Here is a 21,902-nt window from a genome sequence, read left to right on the forward strand (position 1 = left end):
AGACATTACCAACCAACACTGCACGATCGCAAGATACACATTCCTTGTTCGGTCAGGAAAATGAAGCAATAGTGAGAGAAGTTGTGAGTTTCTCATTCAGTCTCGCATTTGCTCTGAGAAACAATAAGCAGACCTTGAACACTGCCGCAGGAAAAAGTGGTTGTGCATGACCTCAGGTGAAAACATTAATCAAAACGTCATAAAAAGATATAACATACTTGATTTAAGATCGAGATATTTGTAGAACGATCGCTATATATATATATATATATATATATATATATATATATATATATATATATATATATATATATATATATATATATATATATAAACATCAATTTTGTGTCACAATGACTATCATAAAGTTATCGGAAAATATAATCGCAATATTTTGCAAACCACACAAAATTGGTGTAACCTAAAATAAAATGTTGAACGCTCCATCTTACTCGCCTCAAGCACGCGTGTATAATTTGATTAGTTGATTAGTAGTTTGATTACCCATTAATCAATACAGATGCGACACGCTGAAAATGAACTCGACACCATTGCCGAGTGATATGAAACGAGCACACATGAAGCACAGATAGCGCCAGCACACGACGAGTTCTTGAAATTCTTACGGCACGATGTGAGTCTGCTGCCGTAGTTTCCTAGTTTTTGAACATGTCGCACAGAAGTCTTTCCATGGGCGTGTTACCAATGGTGTGGTGGAAAAACACACTTTCTACCCGGTCAGCTGAGATAAAGCGTAGAGACGGTAACATCAGCAGTAAACGTCCAAACCTAAAATTAAACGAAAAGCAAATGATGTAGGAGTCTAAAATGTAAATGAAGTGATTTATTCTGCTATAGGAATGGAGAAACCAACAACAACAACAACAACAACAACAACAACAACAACAACAACAAATATTGTTCAAATATATGACACTTTCCATGAACTTCAGTTGTTTCTGTAAAGGGATCCCGGCAAACGACAACGAAGTGATGAAACAAATTTACAATTTTGAACTCTTTTGTTGGTTTTTGTTACTACTTTTCATTTTCGTTCAAGTTTTTGCCTTTTTGAACCAGTGAAGGATTGAGTACCAGTGTTACAAATACGTTTTCCCCGGGAAAATGTTCCATTGAACAGGGTCAATCTAAATTGCAATCGGAAGAGAAAGTTCACATGATTCGGCAAAGCATTCCTACGTCATAGCAAACGAGCAAATATCACTACTGCCGTCCGACAAATAATCGAATGAGTGTTTCAGGTAGTTTGCGTCTCGAAAGTGAAAGACTTAAGCACTTGCTCAAACTTTCCTTGAAGAATCTTTCAACCATTCTTTTTCAAAATCAAGAATTAAAATCGGGGTCACCTCGCAAATTTTTGTACTAGGGAAACAAATAACTCAAGATATACCGATATTTAAAATTCAAAATGGCCGCCATCCCTGTGTTAACTCTATAGAGAAAAATAAAATTTTCGAATTTCGAAAAACTAAGCCGGTGAAAAATTTTCTGACACAAAGAGCTTTAAAATGAACCTCCACAAGTGGTATATCATAAAAGAATTGTAAAAGTTTGAGAGTCTAAATTTGTGTCGCCGAGGCACGTTCTACCTTAACATGAAATACATAACCCAAAATGCAGAGAGGGAACTTTGATGTCAATCATAGCTGCGGGGCTACTTTCTTTCCCAAGCTGTGCTTTCATTTTGTCGAAATTTAGAAGAGTCTGCATATATAGCCTACATTAATCAAGGGAGAGAGATTCACAGAACGCACGGTCAGTACACGAATACAAAACTTCAAACAATACACAGCACCTGAAGGAGTGTGGGGACCCCCTAGCTACATGTAGGGAAGATAAAATGCTGACCTTGTTGGCAGTGTTGGATGGTGATTCCTGGTGTGCTGACCCAGCATAAGTTGTGCCTGGTCTTGAAGATTTTCAACTTGCTGGGGGTCCTTCAAACCTCGGGTATCTGAAAATGAAGAAACGTTTTGTTGTAAGATTGATATTTAATCGTGTGCACAGCGAACAAGTCGAAGTGACGTGCACTGCGAATCGTATGATGACGTAAGACTTGTACGACCGTTTTGATTATTGTCATCGCAGTGGAAATCTTATTATTGCAATATTATCAAACTAAAAAGCCGAGGGAGTGATCATCGAAACAGGAACAATCTTCAGTTGTGGAATTTCCATAGCTACTATCATCCGCATCTTTTAGGAATGTCGGCTAACAAAGTGACACCGAGGGCAAATGAGGCGCGATAACTGCCCCAAGGTCACGTGTTGAAAGTTCAAAGGGCATTGAAGTTGGTCTTTACCTGGTTTGAACAGTACGATGGCTTTCATGCAAGCGAATTCGGCGGGATCGACGTTCATTGATTTGAACCGCGTCGTGATCTCTTGGAGGATGCGAAGATCGGACAAGGTGGCGGCGGTCTTCCCGTTGAGCGGCGTGCTGGCGTTCTGCTCGGTCGCCACCAGCAGCGGCGACGCTTCCAAGGGCATGGACCACTGGATGGCGCTCAGTATGAAAAGTTCGCTCCAGGCTTCCTCCAAAAGAATTACCTAAAGGGAATATCCACCAATATCATCGATATGATGTAAAATGAATGCGCAAAAATATTTAAAACTTGCGGAAGAGGTGACATTATATATGCTCTCGCTACAGTGTAATTTTCGCGTATGGGAATTTAGCGGAGATTAGCCATTATTACCGATTGCGTATCACATTTTATTTTCTTTTGTCACTTAAACGTGTCCGGCATTCTGTGGTCAGCAAGCCAGTATAGTGCATCGGATATCAAATCTAAAACAAATTGTTCTGACAAAGCTGCGATCAATACATACGGTATGCTTGTCACGAAAAATACGGCAAACTTATCAAGTTGCGACGAGTTTATGATCCGCCGAGTTCTGGCTCGCTACATGGTAACATCAGTTCGCCCATATTCAATTATTACCGTATCTGCTCGTTTACTGTGGTTACACAGAACAGTCAAGCAGGCTCACCTGGTCTCTAAACGGTAGGGCTGAGAACGAGGGTAAATTTTTAGCCCACTTCACCGCCATGAAGAGTAATCTGGCCGAGGTCTCGTATACGCTCTCGGGTGTGTTTGAATACATGTGTACATCTCTAGCATTCATTGCAGCATGGGCTAGCGGACTGCGATCCGGTTCGGGGTCTTGATCAACGCTCGTCACGTCTATGTTTTCGTCGACTGAAACGGAAAAAGTAAAATTATAAATTTATAAAAAAAAGTTATGCTTTTTTCTCCGTTTTGTTTCCAGTCATTGATATGTGTACATATCTCTGACACATATCAGTCAACGAAATTGGTGATAATGTAGACATTGTATTTTGCCAAAGTAATATATTTGCTATTAGAAGTTACCCACTGATGCGAAGCCGATGCAGGACTGTGGGCAGACAGGCATGAAAACCCTATTCAGCCAAAGTCAGAATTACGTTACACGTAATAGCCAACAGCCCCGTGTTATTAATCCAGACTCGCGAGTCTCCCGCAAATTACGACCAGCGTTCTTGTCAGAAAAGGCACTTACTGACATTTGACGTGTATTTTAAGACAAATTTATCGTAAAATAGTCGAACTGATTGTCGTTAAGTTATCATGGTTGACTAGCGACGAAGATAATTCCCTGAAATTAGAAGAAATTGAAGGGGAGAAAGGGGGTCCTGGCTTATATTGACGTTTACTGAACGCCAATCGACGCATCAAGATTAAAATTGAATCCGAGGCAAGAAGAAGTAGTCTTCTCACTTTTAACGGTCGATAATGCTTTCTATGAAACGATATTTACTTGGATCGATTCACGGCCCGCAGTGGGGCATTCGCATGTGTGCAGGGTGGTATACTGGCGTGCAAGAAATCAAATGGGCCATTTCTCAGAAAATCGATTAATCGGGGATAGTAGCCCTGTGGCTATATCTGATCGGCGAACATGTGTTGTCATATTTGAGAACGTCACACTTTTTAGTTGCCTTGAAACGTGATATGATCCTCGTCCGCTGGCAAAATTTTGAAAGGAGTTGGGCATCAAAGCCTACCTTCCTGCGGCTCAAGTTTGGCGAATGTCTCAGCCGTCATCAGACTTGCCATAAAACGATGGTTGGTGGACGGACTTGTGGCTCTCTGCGTCAAGACGGTCGATGAGCTTGGTTCACGGTGGTTTGGGCTCGGTGTCAGGTTAGGGTGTTCGCCGGTGGCCGAGACAACGGGAGCGCAGTCTATGCGTACCTGGGAGCTGTTCCTTGGTTGGCGTTCATTCTGCACGGCTGCCAAGAGAAGGATATATACTTTGTTAAAGCAAGAAACTCTCATGACAACTGAGTCTTATGTCCGGCCTAAATAATCGTGACGAACAAGTAAGAAAGCGTTGTTAATCCAGAAGTGTTGGCCATTTTGATGAGTCGGTATAGAAAAAGTGTTGCGTTACAGGAACATGTATACGCAAAAGCGGTTTGCAAGTCTTGCAGGAGCGTCATAGGAAACGGCAGTATAGCTTCAACATGGCTTTTAAAAGAGAGAAAAAAAAATACAAGAAAAATGTTCACAATCGACATAAACACGGTCATCATGTACGGATTGTCTTACATGGCAATCGGACGCACGAATAAAGAAAGAACAACACGTACGCAGTCCGCAGAACTAAAACCCCGTCATAAGCTAAACGGCTGCCGGTGCGCCGCGGAGATCTGAGAATCCTCTGTCAGCATCAACGGGGCGATGGAAGGGGCTCGATATAGACTGCGCCACGAACTCGCCTTCGCGTTGTCAATCATTATTAATGAAGGCACAGTTTATGTGCTTGCCATTATCCTACCAATGGACACGCGGCATAATGACCCCAACATCATATATCCGACCGAATTAATCCATATCTGTTGGAATTGCAGGTAAAACAATATAATGTTTCTTGTCAAAATGGAACTTTAATTGGCCTTAAACCTCCTTGTCAGTACGGTAACAAGCCATTAAATATACCCGTTATAATTCTTTCGAAATTCATTGTTTAAGCCAGTTGATGGTAACAAAAACCTGTCTTTAATAAAGTCTTTACCGTAAAGCGATACGCTTGCCCGGGGCGCTGAGCGTTAAGGACACGGGACTTCCATCGACCCTGAGTGTTGTATTTTTATTAGCAGTACAGAAAATGTCGCATCACGTTGAATTATCCGGGACTTAAATAGTTCATATCACGTTGTTACAGCTAACCATCCATGCCGTCAGTACCTACCGAGGAGGCGTTTGTCAATGGAAACGTGTATATTTAATTTTGTCAAGCTATGTACATACACGAGTTCTGCAAGGGCGAAAAAAGATCAATTTTGTTCAAGGACAACAGGTTATCAAAGAAGCCGCAACAGGCTACAAATGAAATTTGTTACGTCTTAAAGAAAATTTAACAAGTCTTAGAGATTATATTCGAAGGTTGATATCAGACGCACTCTTTAGAAACTTCAAAAATCCCTGTCAAAATTTAGTCCTATATATCTCTAAGGTAACTCGCAACTCGAAACGGAAGCTTTCAAACTCCGGTTCAATTCATTAGCAAAGGAAATTTTAAACTATAATCTTTCAAAGTCATGAATAAATACTAAAAGCGCCTCTGCAATTTTTGAGTGCTGCAGCTGAAGCAACTCGCCTTAATGTTTAAAGCGTTTAAATTCAATATGGTTGCCATTATCTGTCACAACCCTGCTTGAAAAGTGCATCTTCGATTTTTTCACTCATTACAGGACAGTGAAACTTAAATCCTGTCCGAATTTCATAGTAACTTCATGAAAGTTGTATATCAGCAGAGATTTGTAGCGTTTTCAGGGTCTCAAAGTCTGTGCCTGAAGTGTAATCTACCCTAAAATTACTGACTTCAATTCCCGGATCATTGGTATTTATTTCTACAGAGTTCACATGAAAAGTAATTTTGTTACACCATGTACCAGGTATATAATGAGCTTAATTAATGTTGCCAGTTATCTCAAGTTGAACCTAAAGTTGACTGCTGGTATTTCGCGTATATGATGGTTGTAGGCTAACAAATACATGGTTTGGTCAATGGAAGGAAGTGTTTGGTAAAAGTCGAGGCAATATTCTATATATCGGACCTTACAAACAATAATTAAAGTGCCAGGCTTATATTACAATTCCGCACTCTTTTGGTGAAACTTGCCAGGTGAGTAATTACGACAGTGTCCTCACGTGACCAGTCAAATGACCAAAGAATGGCAGTGGTGAATTAATTTTGTGGAAAAAATGGTTGCGAAACCGTTGTGAAATTCCTGCTAGACCAGTGTATGGAGGACTGCAAGTCACCTAAGTCAATAAAGGCGAGTATGATAAACGTAAAGCATATTGCCCGGTGAATATAGTAACACAAAGTGCGACACGAACGTTCTGACACAAAGACAAGTTTTCGTATTGTCCTGATTTTGTATAATTTCAACGCGTACTTTTCATGATAATATTATTCTCAAATTAATCTTCCATCCAGAGGGACTGTCGTTTGAGTCTCCCTGGTGTATGCTTCACTTCTGGTTAACCTTGGTGGTAATATTATGTCAGTTTGATATAAACTTTATTGTTTGAGGGTAAAGGAAGATAAATTATTGAGAATGACAAAAAGTAACGTCGATTTTAATATCACCACCTTGATGGCATTCAACAGGGAATGGGACAACCTAATGCGATGAAGATGTTTTCAAATCTATTAATTTGAAGGAACATCACAAATCGAAAATAAAATATTTTGCTCTGCTACTCAGAGAATCGTCAGTGCGTGGAGCCGTCTGAACAACATGTTTACAGTTAAACATTTTGTAATTGGATATTTTTATGACCTATTGGTTTTAAATGCATGGTCGATTAGCGACTGTAAGTCTTATAAATTGTATTGACACTGGATAGTGTGTAATGTGAAATGAAATTAAAGCTTTCTTTTAAAATAGATTTCTTTGTTTGGAAATGCGGCACACGTAATTATACCGTTGTCTTTTAATTTCACCGAATGCTCTCTCTCTCTCTCTCTCTCTCTCTCTCTCTCTCTCTCTCTCTCTCTCTCTCTCTCTCTCTCTCTCTCTCTCTCTCTCTCACACACACACACACACACACACACACCCAAACACACAAACACACACACACTCACACACAAAATAGACGCTTGTCAGGTGACGATCCTTACGCTACCAGCGGTCTCTGACAGAAGTGGCAACGCCGGGACGTGTTTGCGATGGAGTAGAGCCCGCCTGTTAACACACGCGCAGTCCATACATATTCCAAGTCTCCGTCGATCAAGGTGACTGTCTCGAACTCATTCCGGTGTTTGAGGACTTACGCCGACAAATGCAACCACAGCAAATCCCTCTCGCCGACCAATGGTGATCCCGGCCTGCATCTCGACTTAAAAATTCCATGTCTTGGTAATTTAACGTTGTTTTCTAGCCCGGCTATGCGATGAGGTGATTGCGACAAAAAATCTGACTCGGAGACTCGCTCAGTAATCAACTTAATTAATGGGACTACTCTAACAATTCATACGGGAGATGAAGGGACGATTAGATGTAAGACCTTTTTTCTATTGCTAAATTCATGACACAGTGATATGGTCGACCCTGGTTGACCCCAACTTATTGTCTGTCTGCTGCAATCCTATTAAAGTCGTTCGAGATTTGCCAGTATTCTAATATTTCAGAATATTGAGTTGGGAATCTCAATGATGCCTTATTAAATTTAGTTAGATTTTCCACTTTATCGGTGGCCCTTTCTGAAGCGTAAATATCTTGACAGTATTGATGATAATCTCGCTGCTCAGCTGTTTAACATCAAGATGCATTGGTGGAGACCCTAAACAGGGACCGCCGGTGACTTCAAACTTGTAATAGCGCCGAACCACGTCACTCAAAGTTACTTTATAGTCTGCTACACTCTAGAATACCGCCGGCAGCTCTGTCCAGCGCGATTAGATCGGTTTCGGGGTAGTCATCGCGTGTGATCCTCGTCCCCGGCTTTTTTTTCTAGGTACAGAAATCTTTGGTCGAGATACACAGATAAATTTTGCTATTTTTCAATGAGTTGCTTCCTCCTCGCGCACAACATGCACACTGCCCGCTCAATGAAATGACTGACTGCACGGTGGGTAAGATCGGAGGTGACCAGATTTGAACACGAAGGAACGTGGCAAAGCTGGAACGTTGCTGACGATCACGTTATTGGCACGGAAAAATATAACCATATTGTATATGGTAACACAACACCTCAATCATATTCCTGTAACAACCATTTAACCTTTGTCTAGTGCCAATGACGGCACAGGAACAGGTGAAAAAAAAAGAACGACCGGCAATCACAAGAATTTGGCGCGATCTCTATGAAAAGGGAACAAACATTATTACAAGTATCATCGCCTGACTGTAGCATATAGAATCATGTTGTATGAGGTCTCGTTAAATACCAAATTGAATAGGTTGGAAAAGGAAGTCATTACAGTAATTGTTGGGATTATCTCATAAATTTTTCATCTTGTCCATGAATAGACATTTCTCGTGACGTCTCAGTTGTCATTTCGAGTGGAATGATTAAAATACGGTGACAGGTATGGTTGAGTCTTCTCTCCCGTCCGTGTTATGTGTCTCTGCTTGTAAAACTGCATCTCATGGACTCCTGGTGTACGTGCAGCTGGGTTTTTCTGTGTCTCTGTCGAGTGCACATCGTCTGTGTCGGCGTGTGTTATCTGTCATCATTTGCATGTCTCTTGTTCCTGTCGTTCGCAGAAAATGAGAGCATTGGTTTGATCTTTCTGTTACGGTATGTTTTGCACTCTATCCGCGTCTTTAAATTTCCCACAGACAGACAAACGGTTAAAACATGGCTCAGCCAGTCGCTTTTCCCTTTCGCTTCTGTATTTTATCAGCTCGGTCACTTTGTCTGAGAGATTGGTCGCCAACATCTTTCTCTGACACTTGAATTCAAACATCGGAGAAGGAAGAAATGAGAATTCACTCTTGTTTTCAGTGTAAACACAGTGCACAATGCTGTGTCTGAAAACCAAGAACATACTTTTCAGTCAATTGACCAAGAAACCCAATTCCGTGATGTGTTTTAACATCCGCTATTGTGTGTGACGCATCGTCAAATTTACGAGTGTCCGCGTCTTCCAACAATAATTTAATCTCTTGCTACCTCGTCCGTATGTTAAATCGTTTCAACTTTCCTGTGTTCAATTTTGATAGGTTGGCTAACATGCGGTGAAAAATTGAAATGGCGCGATTTAAAGAATTTGATGAAAAATGACACCCAGCATTAAGGTATGGATTGGGTAACTTTACAATGCTTTCCATTGATCGCGTGCTCTCTAACAAGAACTTCCAGTACACACTTACACGCACCAGCCGATGCAATTGAACCATCTGTTTTGCAAGGGATCGATGCACTTCAGATCTGCCGATACGTTCGCGCGAAATATCGGGAAACGAGTTATGCATTCCGCGATGGTGTGACATGGCACTGCGAACGCCTTTGCACTCACAGCGGACAAGAAATCGCTCTCTGTGTCTGTCGATTTGTTAAAGCCGTCAATGTCTTGTCGTGTTCGCGCGCGCGTCGATACTTTCCACCCAGACTTGATGCCTGATATCGAACCAGCACCTCACAAAGGCAATGACGTCACTCACCGCGTGAAAGATTTGCAGTGAATATTGGCAAAATCTTTCACTGTCTTTCAGGTGAAAAAAAAACCGAAAATGATGGAAGTGAGGCGAAGTTGAGTTGGAATTGAAAATTAACCGGTGCGTTGGTTTTTTGATGCATTTCCTCACGATCGCTGACTTTTAACTGATGTTTTTGGTTCGCTCCCAGGGATTGCGATGTCGAACGAAGTGTTCTGTTGCGTGAAAAAGCCGTATATGGAAATGCGGTTTATAGAAACAGTTGGTAGAGATGGTCGTCAACGTATTTCCTGGCGTTCACTCGCACTTCGTAGATCTTTCGCTTTTGGATTGTTATGCCTCAAAGTATATTACGACTTGCTTTTGTTCCCGTTTATGTTTTTTGAAGTTTATGGGGATACAACAAGAGACGCCATTCTGTCACAAGTGGTTGCCAAACGAGGGAGAGGGGATCCTGTCAGTTTAGGGAGGGAAGGTTTACATGGGGGTGGGAAAAGCGACGGTAAGCAATAAACAGAAAAGAAAACTGTAAAAGCAAGCGCGACAGTGCTTTTCAAGAACAATAATTTTCGTCATGAGTTATAAATCGCAGAAGGCATAATTACCCTGTGACTTAGATCTCTTTCACATAGCACATAATTTTATTGCTAGTGAATTTTGAACAATTTAATCCATGGGCTTCAGTGACGCTTTAGCTTTTCCCGCTCGCAGAATTCGTGGCTCCCAGATTAACGTTCTTTGTGACGTCACTGGGGCGTTGGTGACGGCTAAACTAGCTCTCTGTACCAACATGTACACGTCTAAATATGCAAGTCGCTGGAAAAGCTCCTTCAGTATAAAAGTCGATACCTTTAAAAGGGCTCAATTGCAACCTTCAATCGACTTAAACTTTCAGAGGACGCGAGTCTGGAGGAAAGTGGCGACTAGTTTTTTGTTTTCCATCACTGACCAATGCTTAAATTACTACGGGAACGTGTTGACGTAACTCGGCGGTGTGAAATTTACTCGGTAGACTAGCATACAAGCGTTTCCGTGACAACAAATAAACTAAAAACTTCATTAACCTTTAAATCGTGTAAGCTTTCCGAAATAATATACTTTGAAAACGAGCCAATGCTGTAAGGAAAATTCCACAACAGGTTTGTTGTAATGTGGTAAGAGTACCGTGATTCGATATAATTCTTTCCTTAAATTTCTAAACCTGGCTGAGGTTGCTGTTCTCGTCGCTGCATCTCAGTTTTAAGTCAAACAGGCGGGTACTATAGGCTTTCCTTTCTGGCATTCTCGTCATGTCGTCGGCAAATACCAGTTAAGACACCATTAATGGTAGCCGTGCTAGACATTTGCCCACTCAGCTTGAGGACAATTAGTCCAACACTGGGCCTAATCTAATACCGGCAAATTTGATAAAATCACCACTCCACATTCGAAAATGAGCGGGTTGTGCCGGCATCCGAGGCATTAATGATTTTAAGCGCCGTCTTCCACCTATCGCACAGTCCAACTCCAAAATGACTCTGGCTACAACCCCCAGTGAGCGGCCCCGTGCGTATGCCTATCTGAAGTCGATTCTTCTTACCTATAATAACACCGTTAAATTGACAAGGTCTTCTGTGTTGAACGTTAAATTGACCGGGGCCAGTCTTTGTTGTTCTTGGAGCCCGCTGGTGATGGCTCTATACGTATACGATCACCTTTGCTGGAGTAAAGCTCCATCTGTAAATTGTAATGGCTCCTCACGAATGAGAACGTGCGATAATTCTTGAGTTTTTTTGTATAAATCCTGTCTACATGTTTTAAAAAGTTTACATTTAAATGCTCTCTCTCTCTCTCTCTCTCTCTCCTATCTCCTCTCTCTCTCTCTCTCTCTCTCTCTCTCTCTCTCTCTCTCTCTCTCTCTCTCTCTCTCTCTGAACGTACGCATATATATATATATATATATATATATATATATATATATATATATATATATATATACAATATGAGCACATGTAAATATATGCCTATATGTATATATACTACAGATATGTAGACATATATATATATATATATATATAATATATATATATATATATATATATATATATATATATATATATTATATGAGTGTTAATTTTGACAATTGGAGACGCTAGGGCAACACATGTTACTCTTACTTTAATTATCCGGTGATTGCTTGAGTAAAAGGACGTAAAATTTTACGAGAGAAAAATAATGTTTTATTATGTTATTTGTGAGTTGAAGTAAAATGCTCATGATAATACATGAGGCGTAGACGACGAATCTTTTGTCGCAAACATTTACAAAATTACAGAATTTTTGGCAGTCTATTAAATATCGGACACCCAACCGCCAGAGAAACTTTCAGTTTGTTGCACGCTGAAGAGGTTGTTATTTTTTCTCGTTTTGTCAAATGAAAAAATTATGGGAGAGGAATAACGGTATTATATAAATTGAAGAGTGGGTTTTTGAAAGAGCCGCGGACATTGTTACTTAGCGTAGCGACACGTGCCTGGTCCGCTCTATTTGCATAGGAGCGTTCTTGACGGACACTATTCAATTGAATTAATTAACAAAATAACTATTGAATGGTTTGACGTCTACAGGGGTGAAAGCGAGAGGAAATGTAAAATAGCGAAAGATTGAAAGAGCAGAGATACTTCCCTGCAGGCAGTAAAAACCCGACAATGGAGACACCTTTGAAAAGCACAAATTACTGTATTGTGGTATAAAATAAGTTTAAGAACGGAGTCCAGTGCGCTACCACTGGGCCCATGATTATCTCGTAATAGGGGAATGTTAGGCTAGATTTTTGGCTGATGGCGTCATAAACACAAGCCAACGCTTTCACAAATCTCTCGATGGCTAGCAGCCTTGTTAAAATGCGAAAAAAACATTCTCATGTACAGGCGTCAAGATTCAAATCCTGCAGATCGACGGTAAAAGTTCTTTCGGTGGTTTTGTTTCATATTTGGTCGGTGCTAGAAGTTTCAGTTCCATATTGAAGGCTGTCAAAGTGTGATTCCTCAGAGATGATTCTATAGAACAGAGTTGAAATTACGTATTCTTAGCATTATGCTAGTGAAATGAAATGCAGACTCTATCAAAGACTGAGAACACGGGCACCCGACTTTAATGTGCTATTGGTATTGCGACTGATTTCTTCCCAATAAATACTTGTCTGAGAGAGAGAGAGAGAGAGAAAGAGAGAGACAGAGACAGAGACAGAGAGAGAGATAGAGAGAGAGAGAGAATTGGAGGAAGGGAGAGTGAGGGGGAGGGAGTGACAGACATTGAGACAGAGTCAGTCAGACAGACAGACAGACAGACAGACAGAAAGACAGACAGACTGACTGACTGACTGACTGACAGTGGTAGACAGGAACAAAAAGGTGACGAAAGCGGGACATAGGGCCAGTAGGGCAAACAGATACTGACAAAGACCAAGAGACAGAAAGGAAGACAGATGTAGTCATTATAGCTCAGAATTAAAAGTGAGTTATCCTTACGATTGTACTTCGAGGACGAAAGCTTTTCATGTCGTAGTGAGACTTGGCTGACGCTGACTTGTAAAGACGAACTTTTTGTATTGGCTAGCTGGCTTGAAAACCATATCGGCGGAGTTGAAAATCTAGCAATTTAGTGATTCCATTGGCATCAGCGTGAATTCAAGGCTGGCTCAAGTCTTTATCCATCAAAGTATTAGTGGGAGAAGGAATTGGGGAAAAAAGCCGACAACACTATGCGATAATGTGGTCCTTAAAGTGAGTATTAGTTTATGTACAATTATCTCACCATGCAACTTAATCAACTAGAAAAAAAATTCGACTCGACTCATTAAAGGCTGAAGCAAGCTGCCAAACGAGCAGCTTTACTTGCCACACATTTTTAACACCAAGCCCCAATTTTTATTCCGACTCCCTAGCTGCGAAGCCGTCGCGATATCACACTTTTATCTCTGAAATGCCTTCTCTCGTCTCCAACTCCGCACTTTGTGATGGCCATTCTTGTAGCGCTTTCCCGAGACCCGCTGTATATTTCACGCTGTTCGTTTCAGAAATCCATTCCAATGGATTTTCGCAGCAAGCTAAGCAGTCCTTACTTTCCGATTCGCCGCGTGAGCCGAGTAAATTTGTACACTTCTATTGACCTATTACACTCCACGATTCTTTTCGTACTGTTATTTCATCCAATTCGAGTCGTCTTTCACACTTAATTACTTATTTCTCCTTGCGTGTTGATACCTAGTATAGTATTTTCCGCTGCTTATTTCCTTCACCATTTGACCTCGGTAAAGTATAACCACCGGTTCTAGGATACAATTGTCAGATCATATCTCATGAAAAAGTAGAGAGGTACCTTAATATGCACTCACTGTCTCTTACGCCAATTTGTGAAGTTCTGAAGTACTTGGCACGCGCGTGCGTCGGTAGTCGATGTCCTTTAGAAATAAAAAAATAGGTACGAAAATCTTTCATGAATCAAAAGACACTAAATATTAAATTTGGACACTGTAACTTTTACTTAAACGGTGTTACTCTTTTTAAAATACGATCGACTCAAATATCTCTTGCACAGATCGTCAACGATTGCAAACCGCCGGGACTGTAGAGGGAGGGGTACAGGATTCGATTTTCAACGTCGAATCTTGCTTGTCAGCTTCACAGCTTCTTTTATAAATCGGTATCAAAGATAGAGCAAGATGGTCGATATGACGTGAAACAAAATATTGCAGTTGACATATTTCACACCATATTGGTAAAGTCTAGTATGAAGCGTTTATTCAATTTCCTGTTATTTGTTTGTTTGTTTGTTTGTTTGTATGTTTGTTTGTCCTATTGTTTATTTTCAACTATTTTCAGTGCCTCACTTTTTAGTGTGAGTGGAACTATCTGAAATCAGAACAGAATGTTAAACCGGTCTTGACCTTTCAGGTTCAGTCTTTACATTTTATGTAATTTCGGAACCAATCGACTTCACTTCTGCACAATTCTAGTGTTTTCCTTTCTCATTATTTCCCTATTGATTTCACACGGGCGATTGATGCTCCGAAAATTTCCACATATTGCTTTCCCTCCTCGAAATCCCTGCGACGATCATCGCTCATTTCCCCGGTGAACTTCGACCCCTCTCTGTAGTTAGGCAACAATTTCCCCACTTTTCAGCACTTTCCAATATAGCTCGATGGGTCGGTGAGCGATATTGCCATAATTACCGACGTCTGGAATTTGCATATGAGCAATTGGGATCTACCGCACTCAAACCAGTTTACACTTCTCATATTGTTGATTGCAATTTGCCTTACAACTAAACTGTAACAATGCTGTAGGAGAGTTCATTTCGATGTGATGTCCATATTTGGAAGCCAGACTGTCGGCAGTAGACGACACCGAGTTGAAAGAGGGAGAAAGAAAATTCCAATATTTATGCGTCCGACTTACTGAGCCTTTAATGTACGAATAAAATGGTCGATGGCGAATAGAATTCAAAAGGAAAGCGAAAAAGTCGTTTCAAGTCCCGGCTTTGCATTTCAGGTGTTGTGTTGGTTACTTCTGTGGCTACGTAAACCCGGGATTAAAGTCAAGCCGTTGGAATCTTTGTTAAGAAGTCGGGAGTGTGTAGGATCTCAATGTCACTCTACTGAAATTGTGCTTACAACATTACTGTGTTAACGTTGCAGTAAAGTGTTTTCACTTTGAGACGAAAACAAATCGTTTCTCAAATAATACGACAAAAATAAAAATAGGTATGCCGAATATTTTAAATTCTAAATTTCTGTTGGAATTTCCGTGTCAATCCTTGTATTCCCTGGACTGCAGGGGTTTTGGATAATTTCCCTAAATTGACTGACGGAACGACGGAATGCGGAATGATAAAGATCGAGCGACGGAACAAAGGATGTGATAATAGAAGCAGTGAAAAGACACATACATGTTGGACTCAGTTTGTGATAGAAACACTTCATCTATGCCCGGCGATACGCCATTAGCACGGCGACTAATAGTATGACTAATAGCGACTGACTAGCACCGCGTCGCTTCCGCATCGCTCACATCGCTCTTGTCTTGGGCAATTCGGCAACTATCTACGCCTGGGGTTTGTGAAAGCCAAAATGTCAAGTATTTTCAGTCAACTAGGCATGATTTGAACATTTATTAAATTATCGCCAGAAAGCCTGTCGCATTGTGCTATCTGCGTTAGGCGTTAATAACGTCGCCGATACAGCCTCGTACGTGCATCACCACTAGGTCCGCGCCAACGCGTCCCCACTTTCTACCGAGTCCGGGCCATTTATTTCCCTAATTCAAAAATGATCTAGTCTTTTAGATGATATTAATGATGTCATACACATCACAAGTAAGGGTTTCCTGTAATAATTTACCAGGTTTTTTTTCCACCAATAAAGTGAAGAGAGTGCACGGAGAGTGGCAGGCCTGTGTTTCATTGCAGGCCCCCAGGCGCACGCTCGCTCTAATTTTGCCCTATACACATATCATAGTTAAAGTCTACTAAACATGGCTGTTTTTATCATCGTCAGGGAAATAAAGACATGTCCATGTTATTTGTACCCGGGGCTACAATACATTTTGATAGTTTGCGATAGCAACGTTTGCAGCAATTCGGAAATCCTGGCCGCGTTACGGCAAATTACATCCGTCTCATAGTCAGGGCTGGGCTATGCTCCAAGCATTTCCAGGTATACAACATCCAGATAATGGAGGCACTTTAAAACAGAACTTGACGGAAACTTTTGAAGGCCACTTTTATATCACCTCTCTTCCGTTCTCAAGTTTTGTTTTCACATTTTACTGGTGCGCTTGAAGATATTTTCGCTATCAATTATCCAATATTAGCCAGTGTAAGTCTGTAGTTTTTATTGGCTGATCTTATTGTAGAGAAACAAGCAGCGTAAACAAGCAATATAAATGACTTCCAATTAACTTTGTTTTCATCCGAGAAGGAAAAGGTGCAACGGTGAAAACAGAATTATTGGTATTTGTGGCCAAAACATCCGGATCAGACAACAATAATATGAAATATCACCAAGAAAATGCGTTCAGACAAAAAGTTTGAAAATCTACGCGTCGTCATTAATTTTCTGAACCTTAAAGTTTTTCTTAGTGGAAACTATCACTTCGGTCCAGACAGAGTCTAAATTTGTATAACATTCACTCAATAGACTAGCATGGGCCGAAATCAAGACGACGACAATTTTTTTGCGGTGATGAGATAAACCTAATACAAAGTTAACGTTTATTTATAATCTCTCACGAAATTGAAAATCAAAATTTGAAAAGCCTACGTCTCTTTCTCGCCTTTTTTGGAAAATTTTATGTTTTCAAATAAATCGAACAGGGATAACCAAAACAACTATGAAGTTAGAATGCGCCTCGCCGACCCATATTCGGAGACTCAAACGTTTGCGATACTTTTTGGACTACTTCTTAGGGAGGGGCTCGTTTAGAAGCTTATGGAGTAAAGAAATTTTCCACCGGGCTATTTTTTTGAAAACAGTATATTTCATTTGTGGCCATTTTGAATTTCAAATCTTGGCAAATGTTTGGTAATTTGTTTCTCTAATACCAAGTTTTACATGGTGACCCCTGATATTATTCTTTATTTCGAAAGGAATGGGTTGAATTTCCATATGGAAACTTTGAGCAAAAGTTTAAGTCTCTCAGCTTTGAGGCGCGAACTACTTTAGCAGTAGACATCCGTCCCTTTTCCTTGAGGTGCACGAGTGGAAAGCATATATGCTATATTGTCCTTTGTTGAGTATTGTGAGATGATGAATTAATCAGAAGCAAGTCTCAGTTTTTTTGTTCAAAACAGTGCCGACGGAGGGGCTTCAGGTGTTTGGAGACTAAGTATCACTATTTCCTGAATTTTCTGCTCCAACGGTGAGCACTGGAATTAACAAAACTACACCACTACCTTGGTTGAGATGTCATTATTCTGTCTTGATACATTTACTACGGAAAAGATGAAATCGGATATTTTTCATTCACATTTCCAACAAAAACTAGTTTATATTGTGAAAGTTCAGCCTTGCACGACACGGACAATAGTTTCGATTTCAGACGCTGTGACGCTTTGTCATAAGACTTGATATAACGACGGATGGCGCTTCAACTTTTGCATACATTTATGACGTCACTGAGTCAGACTTGACAGCGTGCAATGTATACTGTTGATTACCGAGAACGGTATAAGTAAGGCGAGCTCAAGTAACAACATTACAAAAACTTGAACATCATCAAGATCAACGACAACGATACCTACATTTACGATCTCCTACTACAGAGCAAGGCAGTACACGGCCAAACCATGGATCTTAAAATAAAAGACAGGACAAAACATTAAGAGATAAAACAGAGCGTGACACAGTCCAGAAAGGCTGTAAAGATGCCCAGTACGGAGAGGACACATTGGTTTGACCCTTACCGTCCTTATTCATGCCCGACTGAAGACATTTCTTCAGTCGACAAGCTTGGCACTGGTTGCGATGGGCTTTGTCCACCGTGCACATACCGGTACCGGCTTGACACCTGAAATAGTGTTAGAACAGACGTATGAGATCGACGGAGCTTGTATGAGCGTAATGCATATATATATATATATATATATATATATATATATATATATATAATAGAGATAGATAGAGAGAGAGAGAGAGAGAGAGAGAGAGAGAGAGAGAGAGAGAGAGAGAGAGAGAGAGAGAGAGAGAGAGAGAGAGAGAGAGAGATAGATAGATAGATAGATAGATAGATAGATAGATAGATAGATAGATAGATAGATAGATAGATAGATAGAGATATCACCATATATCACCATATATATATCACCATATATCTGTATGTATTTATGTATAATGTATGTATGTGTATATGTACATATACGCATACATACATAAATATATACACACAAATATATGTAAGTGTGTATGTATTTATTTATGTATGTATGTGTATATGTACATATACACGTACATACAGACATAAATACATAAAAAGAGAGAGAGGGGGGGAGAGAGAGCGCATAGTAAATAGTATATAACAAAGCGTCCTAGACCTGCAGCATTCTGTGTATTTTCAATTCGCAGACGTCCAATTACAAGTTGACCACCGGAAATAAGGAAGGCAAAATTCTTGATCGCCGAAATGCTGACATGTTGAACTTTGAACTATCCTAAATGTTGAAATGTCTTTTTTCTCACAGGAATATGTAACTTGCATTGTTGTGATAGTATATTGTTGGGTGGTAACCATCTCGGTGTGTCACAATTTCTAGATTCTCGCCGATTGTTACTTAAGCATATGTTACGTGCAGAGAAAACGAACAAAAGGGTGAACTCAGCAGTTTCCGTTTAAACAAATTTATTACGAAAACAAAACTAATTGCTAAGTTAGGGACAGAGTACAAGCTTTAAAAGTGTACAGACTACTTATCTCAGCTGGGACGCAAAGCTCCAGTCTCAGAGTTGTAACAGTCAGTTGGATGAATGAACAGTCCTTTGGCTTGCAGGCTTGAAGCTGCACAAAGACCACAATATAAATCCAGCGTTGACAGTGAAGGTCTTGAAAAGTCTTGAGAATGACTACTGCTGGAGTTTAGTAACACACAAGAGACACGATCCCAAAGTCTGACTGGAAGCTGAGCACGTCCCTTTTATAAAGGCATATAAGAACAATCTAGAACTTTTATTGACATGCTAATTACTGTTCTAAAATTATCTCCCTTACACAACTAATCAACTTTCCAGAACATTCCAAACATGACTAATTGAATTCAAGGTTGTGAGGTCATCAAGGGCAGTGACCTTGGGAATGTTCTAGACTGATTGAACTCAGGTCATGATGAGTGTGGGGTAAATGACCTACATGACACACCCCCTCTTCAAAAAAAGAAAATTTTTCAAAGAAAAATCTTTCTTTTACAAATGTAATCTTAAAGAGGATTTAAGTACTCAAATTTTGTTTTACTCTAAAGTAAAATTTCTTGAAAGTGAACAACAATAAACTCTAAATACGAGAGAGACAGTCTGCAATTAAATTGTCTCTGCCTTTGATATGTCTAATGTCAAGATTAAACTCCTGTAAAATTAAACTCCATCTTAGCAATCTCTGATTTTTGCCTTTAAATTTCTGTAGAAATACAAGAGGGTTGTGATCAATAAACCACTATTGGCTGATTTGAAGAAGTAACATAAACTTCAAAATGCTGTAAAGCTAATATCAAAGATAAACACTCTTTTTCAATTGTAGAGTAGTTTCTCTGAGATTTGCTAAATTTGCAAAATTTGTTAAAAATAGCAAACAAGATGATCTGTCCCATGACTATCCTCTTGCAATTTGGTATTGGAAAACTCGAAATGGCACTGAACTTGGCATAAAGTATGCACGGCAAAGTCCGGTTATTTTATTGAGTTCGATAAAGTCATTGTTCGGCAAATACTTGGCTTCCTCCTGGAGATATTCCGCTTTCGCAGGATTCAGTCCGTCTGGATGTTGTTTCACTGGATTACTGTCGCAGACATCTTCGTTGTGATAGATGATGTTTGTCCTCGTTGAAATATCTTGGAACAAATGTTCATGGATTGGTTCTTTCAGCTGTTGTTGGTGTTCTGGCTGGAGGTGTGCCAACTTTGTAGACTCCAGCTTCTCCAGGATTCCTGAGTTCTGAAGCTTGACCGAGCCCAGCTTTGAGTTTAGAGTATTTTCACTCAAGTCAGTTTCAGTATCACTATCTTCATAATGGTTTGAACTGACTGCACTGACAGGCTGAGTTATAGTAGGATTATCCCTATCCAAATATGGCTTAAGCATATTTATGTGACATAGCTGTTTTTGTTTTCGCCTGTCAGGTGTTATTATGATGTAATTTAAATCACTCAATTTCTTATCAATTAGATATGGCCCAAAGTAACGAGCATGGAGTGGTTTCCAGGAATTGGAAGTAGAACAAGAACCTTTTGACCTGGTTCAAACTTCCGTTTTGAGGTGTTTTTATCATATTTGGTTTTCATTGACTGCTGAGATGACTCAAGATTTTCTCTGGCTAATTCACATGCTTTAGAGAGCTTTGTACGAAAATCTGAGACATATTGCAAAATATTCAGACAATCATCATCGTCTGACAGGAATTTCTCTTTAACGAGCTTAAGTGGGCCACGGACTGTATGTCCAAATACAAGCTCAAATGGGCTAAAACCAAGAGACTCTTGAATTGACTCTCTAACAGCAAAGAGCAAAAAATGAATTCCTTCATCCCACTGCTTCTCTGTGTCAAAACAGTAGGTCCTAATCATGTTTTTCAAAGTTTGATGAAATCGCTCAAGAGCACCCTGACTTTCTGGATGATAGGCGGATGACCTATACTGTTTAATGCCTAGCTGATCCATTACTTGTTGAAAAATACCAGACATAAAGTTGGAGCCTTGATCGGACTGGACACATTTAGGGAGGCCAAATAAAGTGAAAATTGACTAAAGCTCTCACTATAGTCTTTGTCTTTATGTTTCTCAGTGGTATGGCTTCTGGGAACCGAGTTGATGTACACATAATTGTCAACATATACTCATTTCCTGATCTTGTTTTTGGTAGGGGCCCAACACAGTCTATTAGTATCCTACTAAATGGTTCTTGAAATGCAGGAATTGGTCTGTAAAGGGGCCTTTGGAATGGTCTGATTTGGCTTTCCTACCATTTGACATGTGTGACAAGTTTTACAGAAATGTGCTACATCCTGCCTGAGATTAGGCCAATAAAAGTGACTGAGAATTTTATGATAAGTTTTCCTGACTCCTAAGTGACCAGCCCAGGGGTTTCATGGGCCAGGCGCAATATTTCAGCACGATAGGGCTTTGGAACCACAATTTGATGTTTTATAGCCCAATCGTCATCAACCAAGACATCTGGAGGTCTCCATTTACGCATGAGAATACCAGATTTTGTATAATAGGAAACAGAGCTATCTGAAGTTTTACCTTCATCATCTACCCTGTCAAACAAAGACAAAATATCTGGGTCTTTGTGTTGTTCTGCAATGAGATTTGATCTAGAAAATGTCTGACTTTGGTCAGCAGAAGTTTTACTGGAAGTTTCAAATCCACGAGGGATAACGGAATGATCCGTGTCAAACACCTGACTGAGAAAGGTGTCATTTAAGTCAACATCTGTGACATTATTTTGAGAGTATTTTGATTCTCGGAAGTTTT

General features: G+C 40.1%; 1 protein-coding gene across 2 annotated transcripts in view; it reads right to left on the reverse strand.

The window, feature by feature from the left end:
* Positions 1-351: 351 nt before the first annotated feature.
* The window catches only part of LOC139121264 (photoreceptor-specific nuclear receptor-like), a 34,208-nt gene continuing 12,657 nt past the window's right edge, over positions 352-21,902 (reverse strand). For both annotated transcript variants that reach the window (XM_070685999.1, XM_070685998.1), the window contains exons 3-8: positions 18,131-18,234; positions 4,073-4,300; positions 3,016-3,224; positions 2,325-2,571; positions 1,870-1,975; positions 352-789 (exon numbers count right to left, since the gene is read on the reverse strand). In XM_070685999.1, the coding sequence (XP_070542100.1) occupies positions 657-789; positions 1,870-1,975; positions 2,325-2,571; positions 3,016-3,224; positions 4,073-4,300; positions 18,131-18,234 (1,027 nt within the window). In that variant the 3' untranslated portion in view covers positions 352-656. The remainder of the gene's footprint in view (positions 790-1,869; positions 1,976-2,324; positions 2,572-3,015; positions 3,225-4,072; positions 4,301-18,130; positions 18,235-21,902) is intronic.

The sequence above is a fragment of the Ptychodera flava genome, chromosome 21 (genome assembly GCF_041260155.1).
Source record: "Ptychodera flava strain L36383 chromosome 21, AS_Pfla_20210202, whole genome shotgun sequence".
Lineage (NCBI taxonomy): Eukaryota > Metazoa > Hemichordata > Enteropneusta > Ptychoderidae > Ptychodera > Ptychodera flava.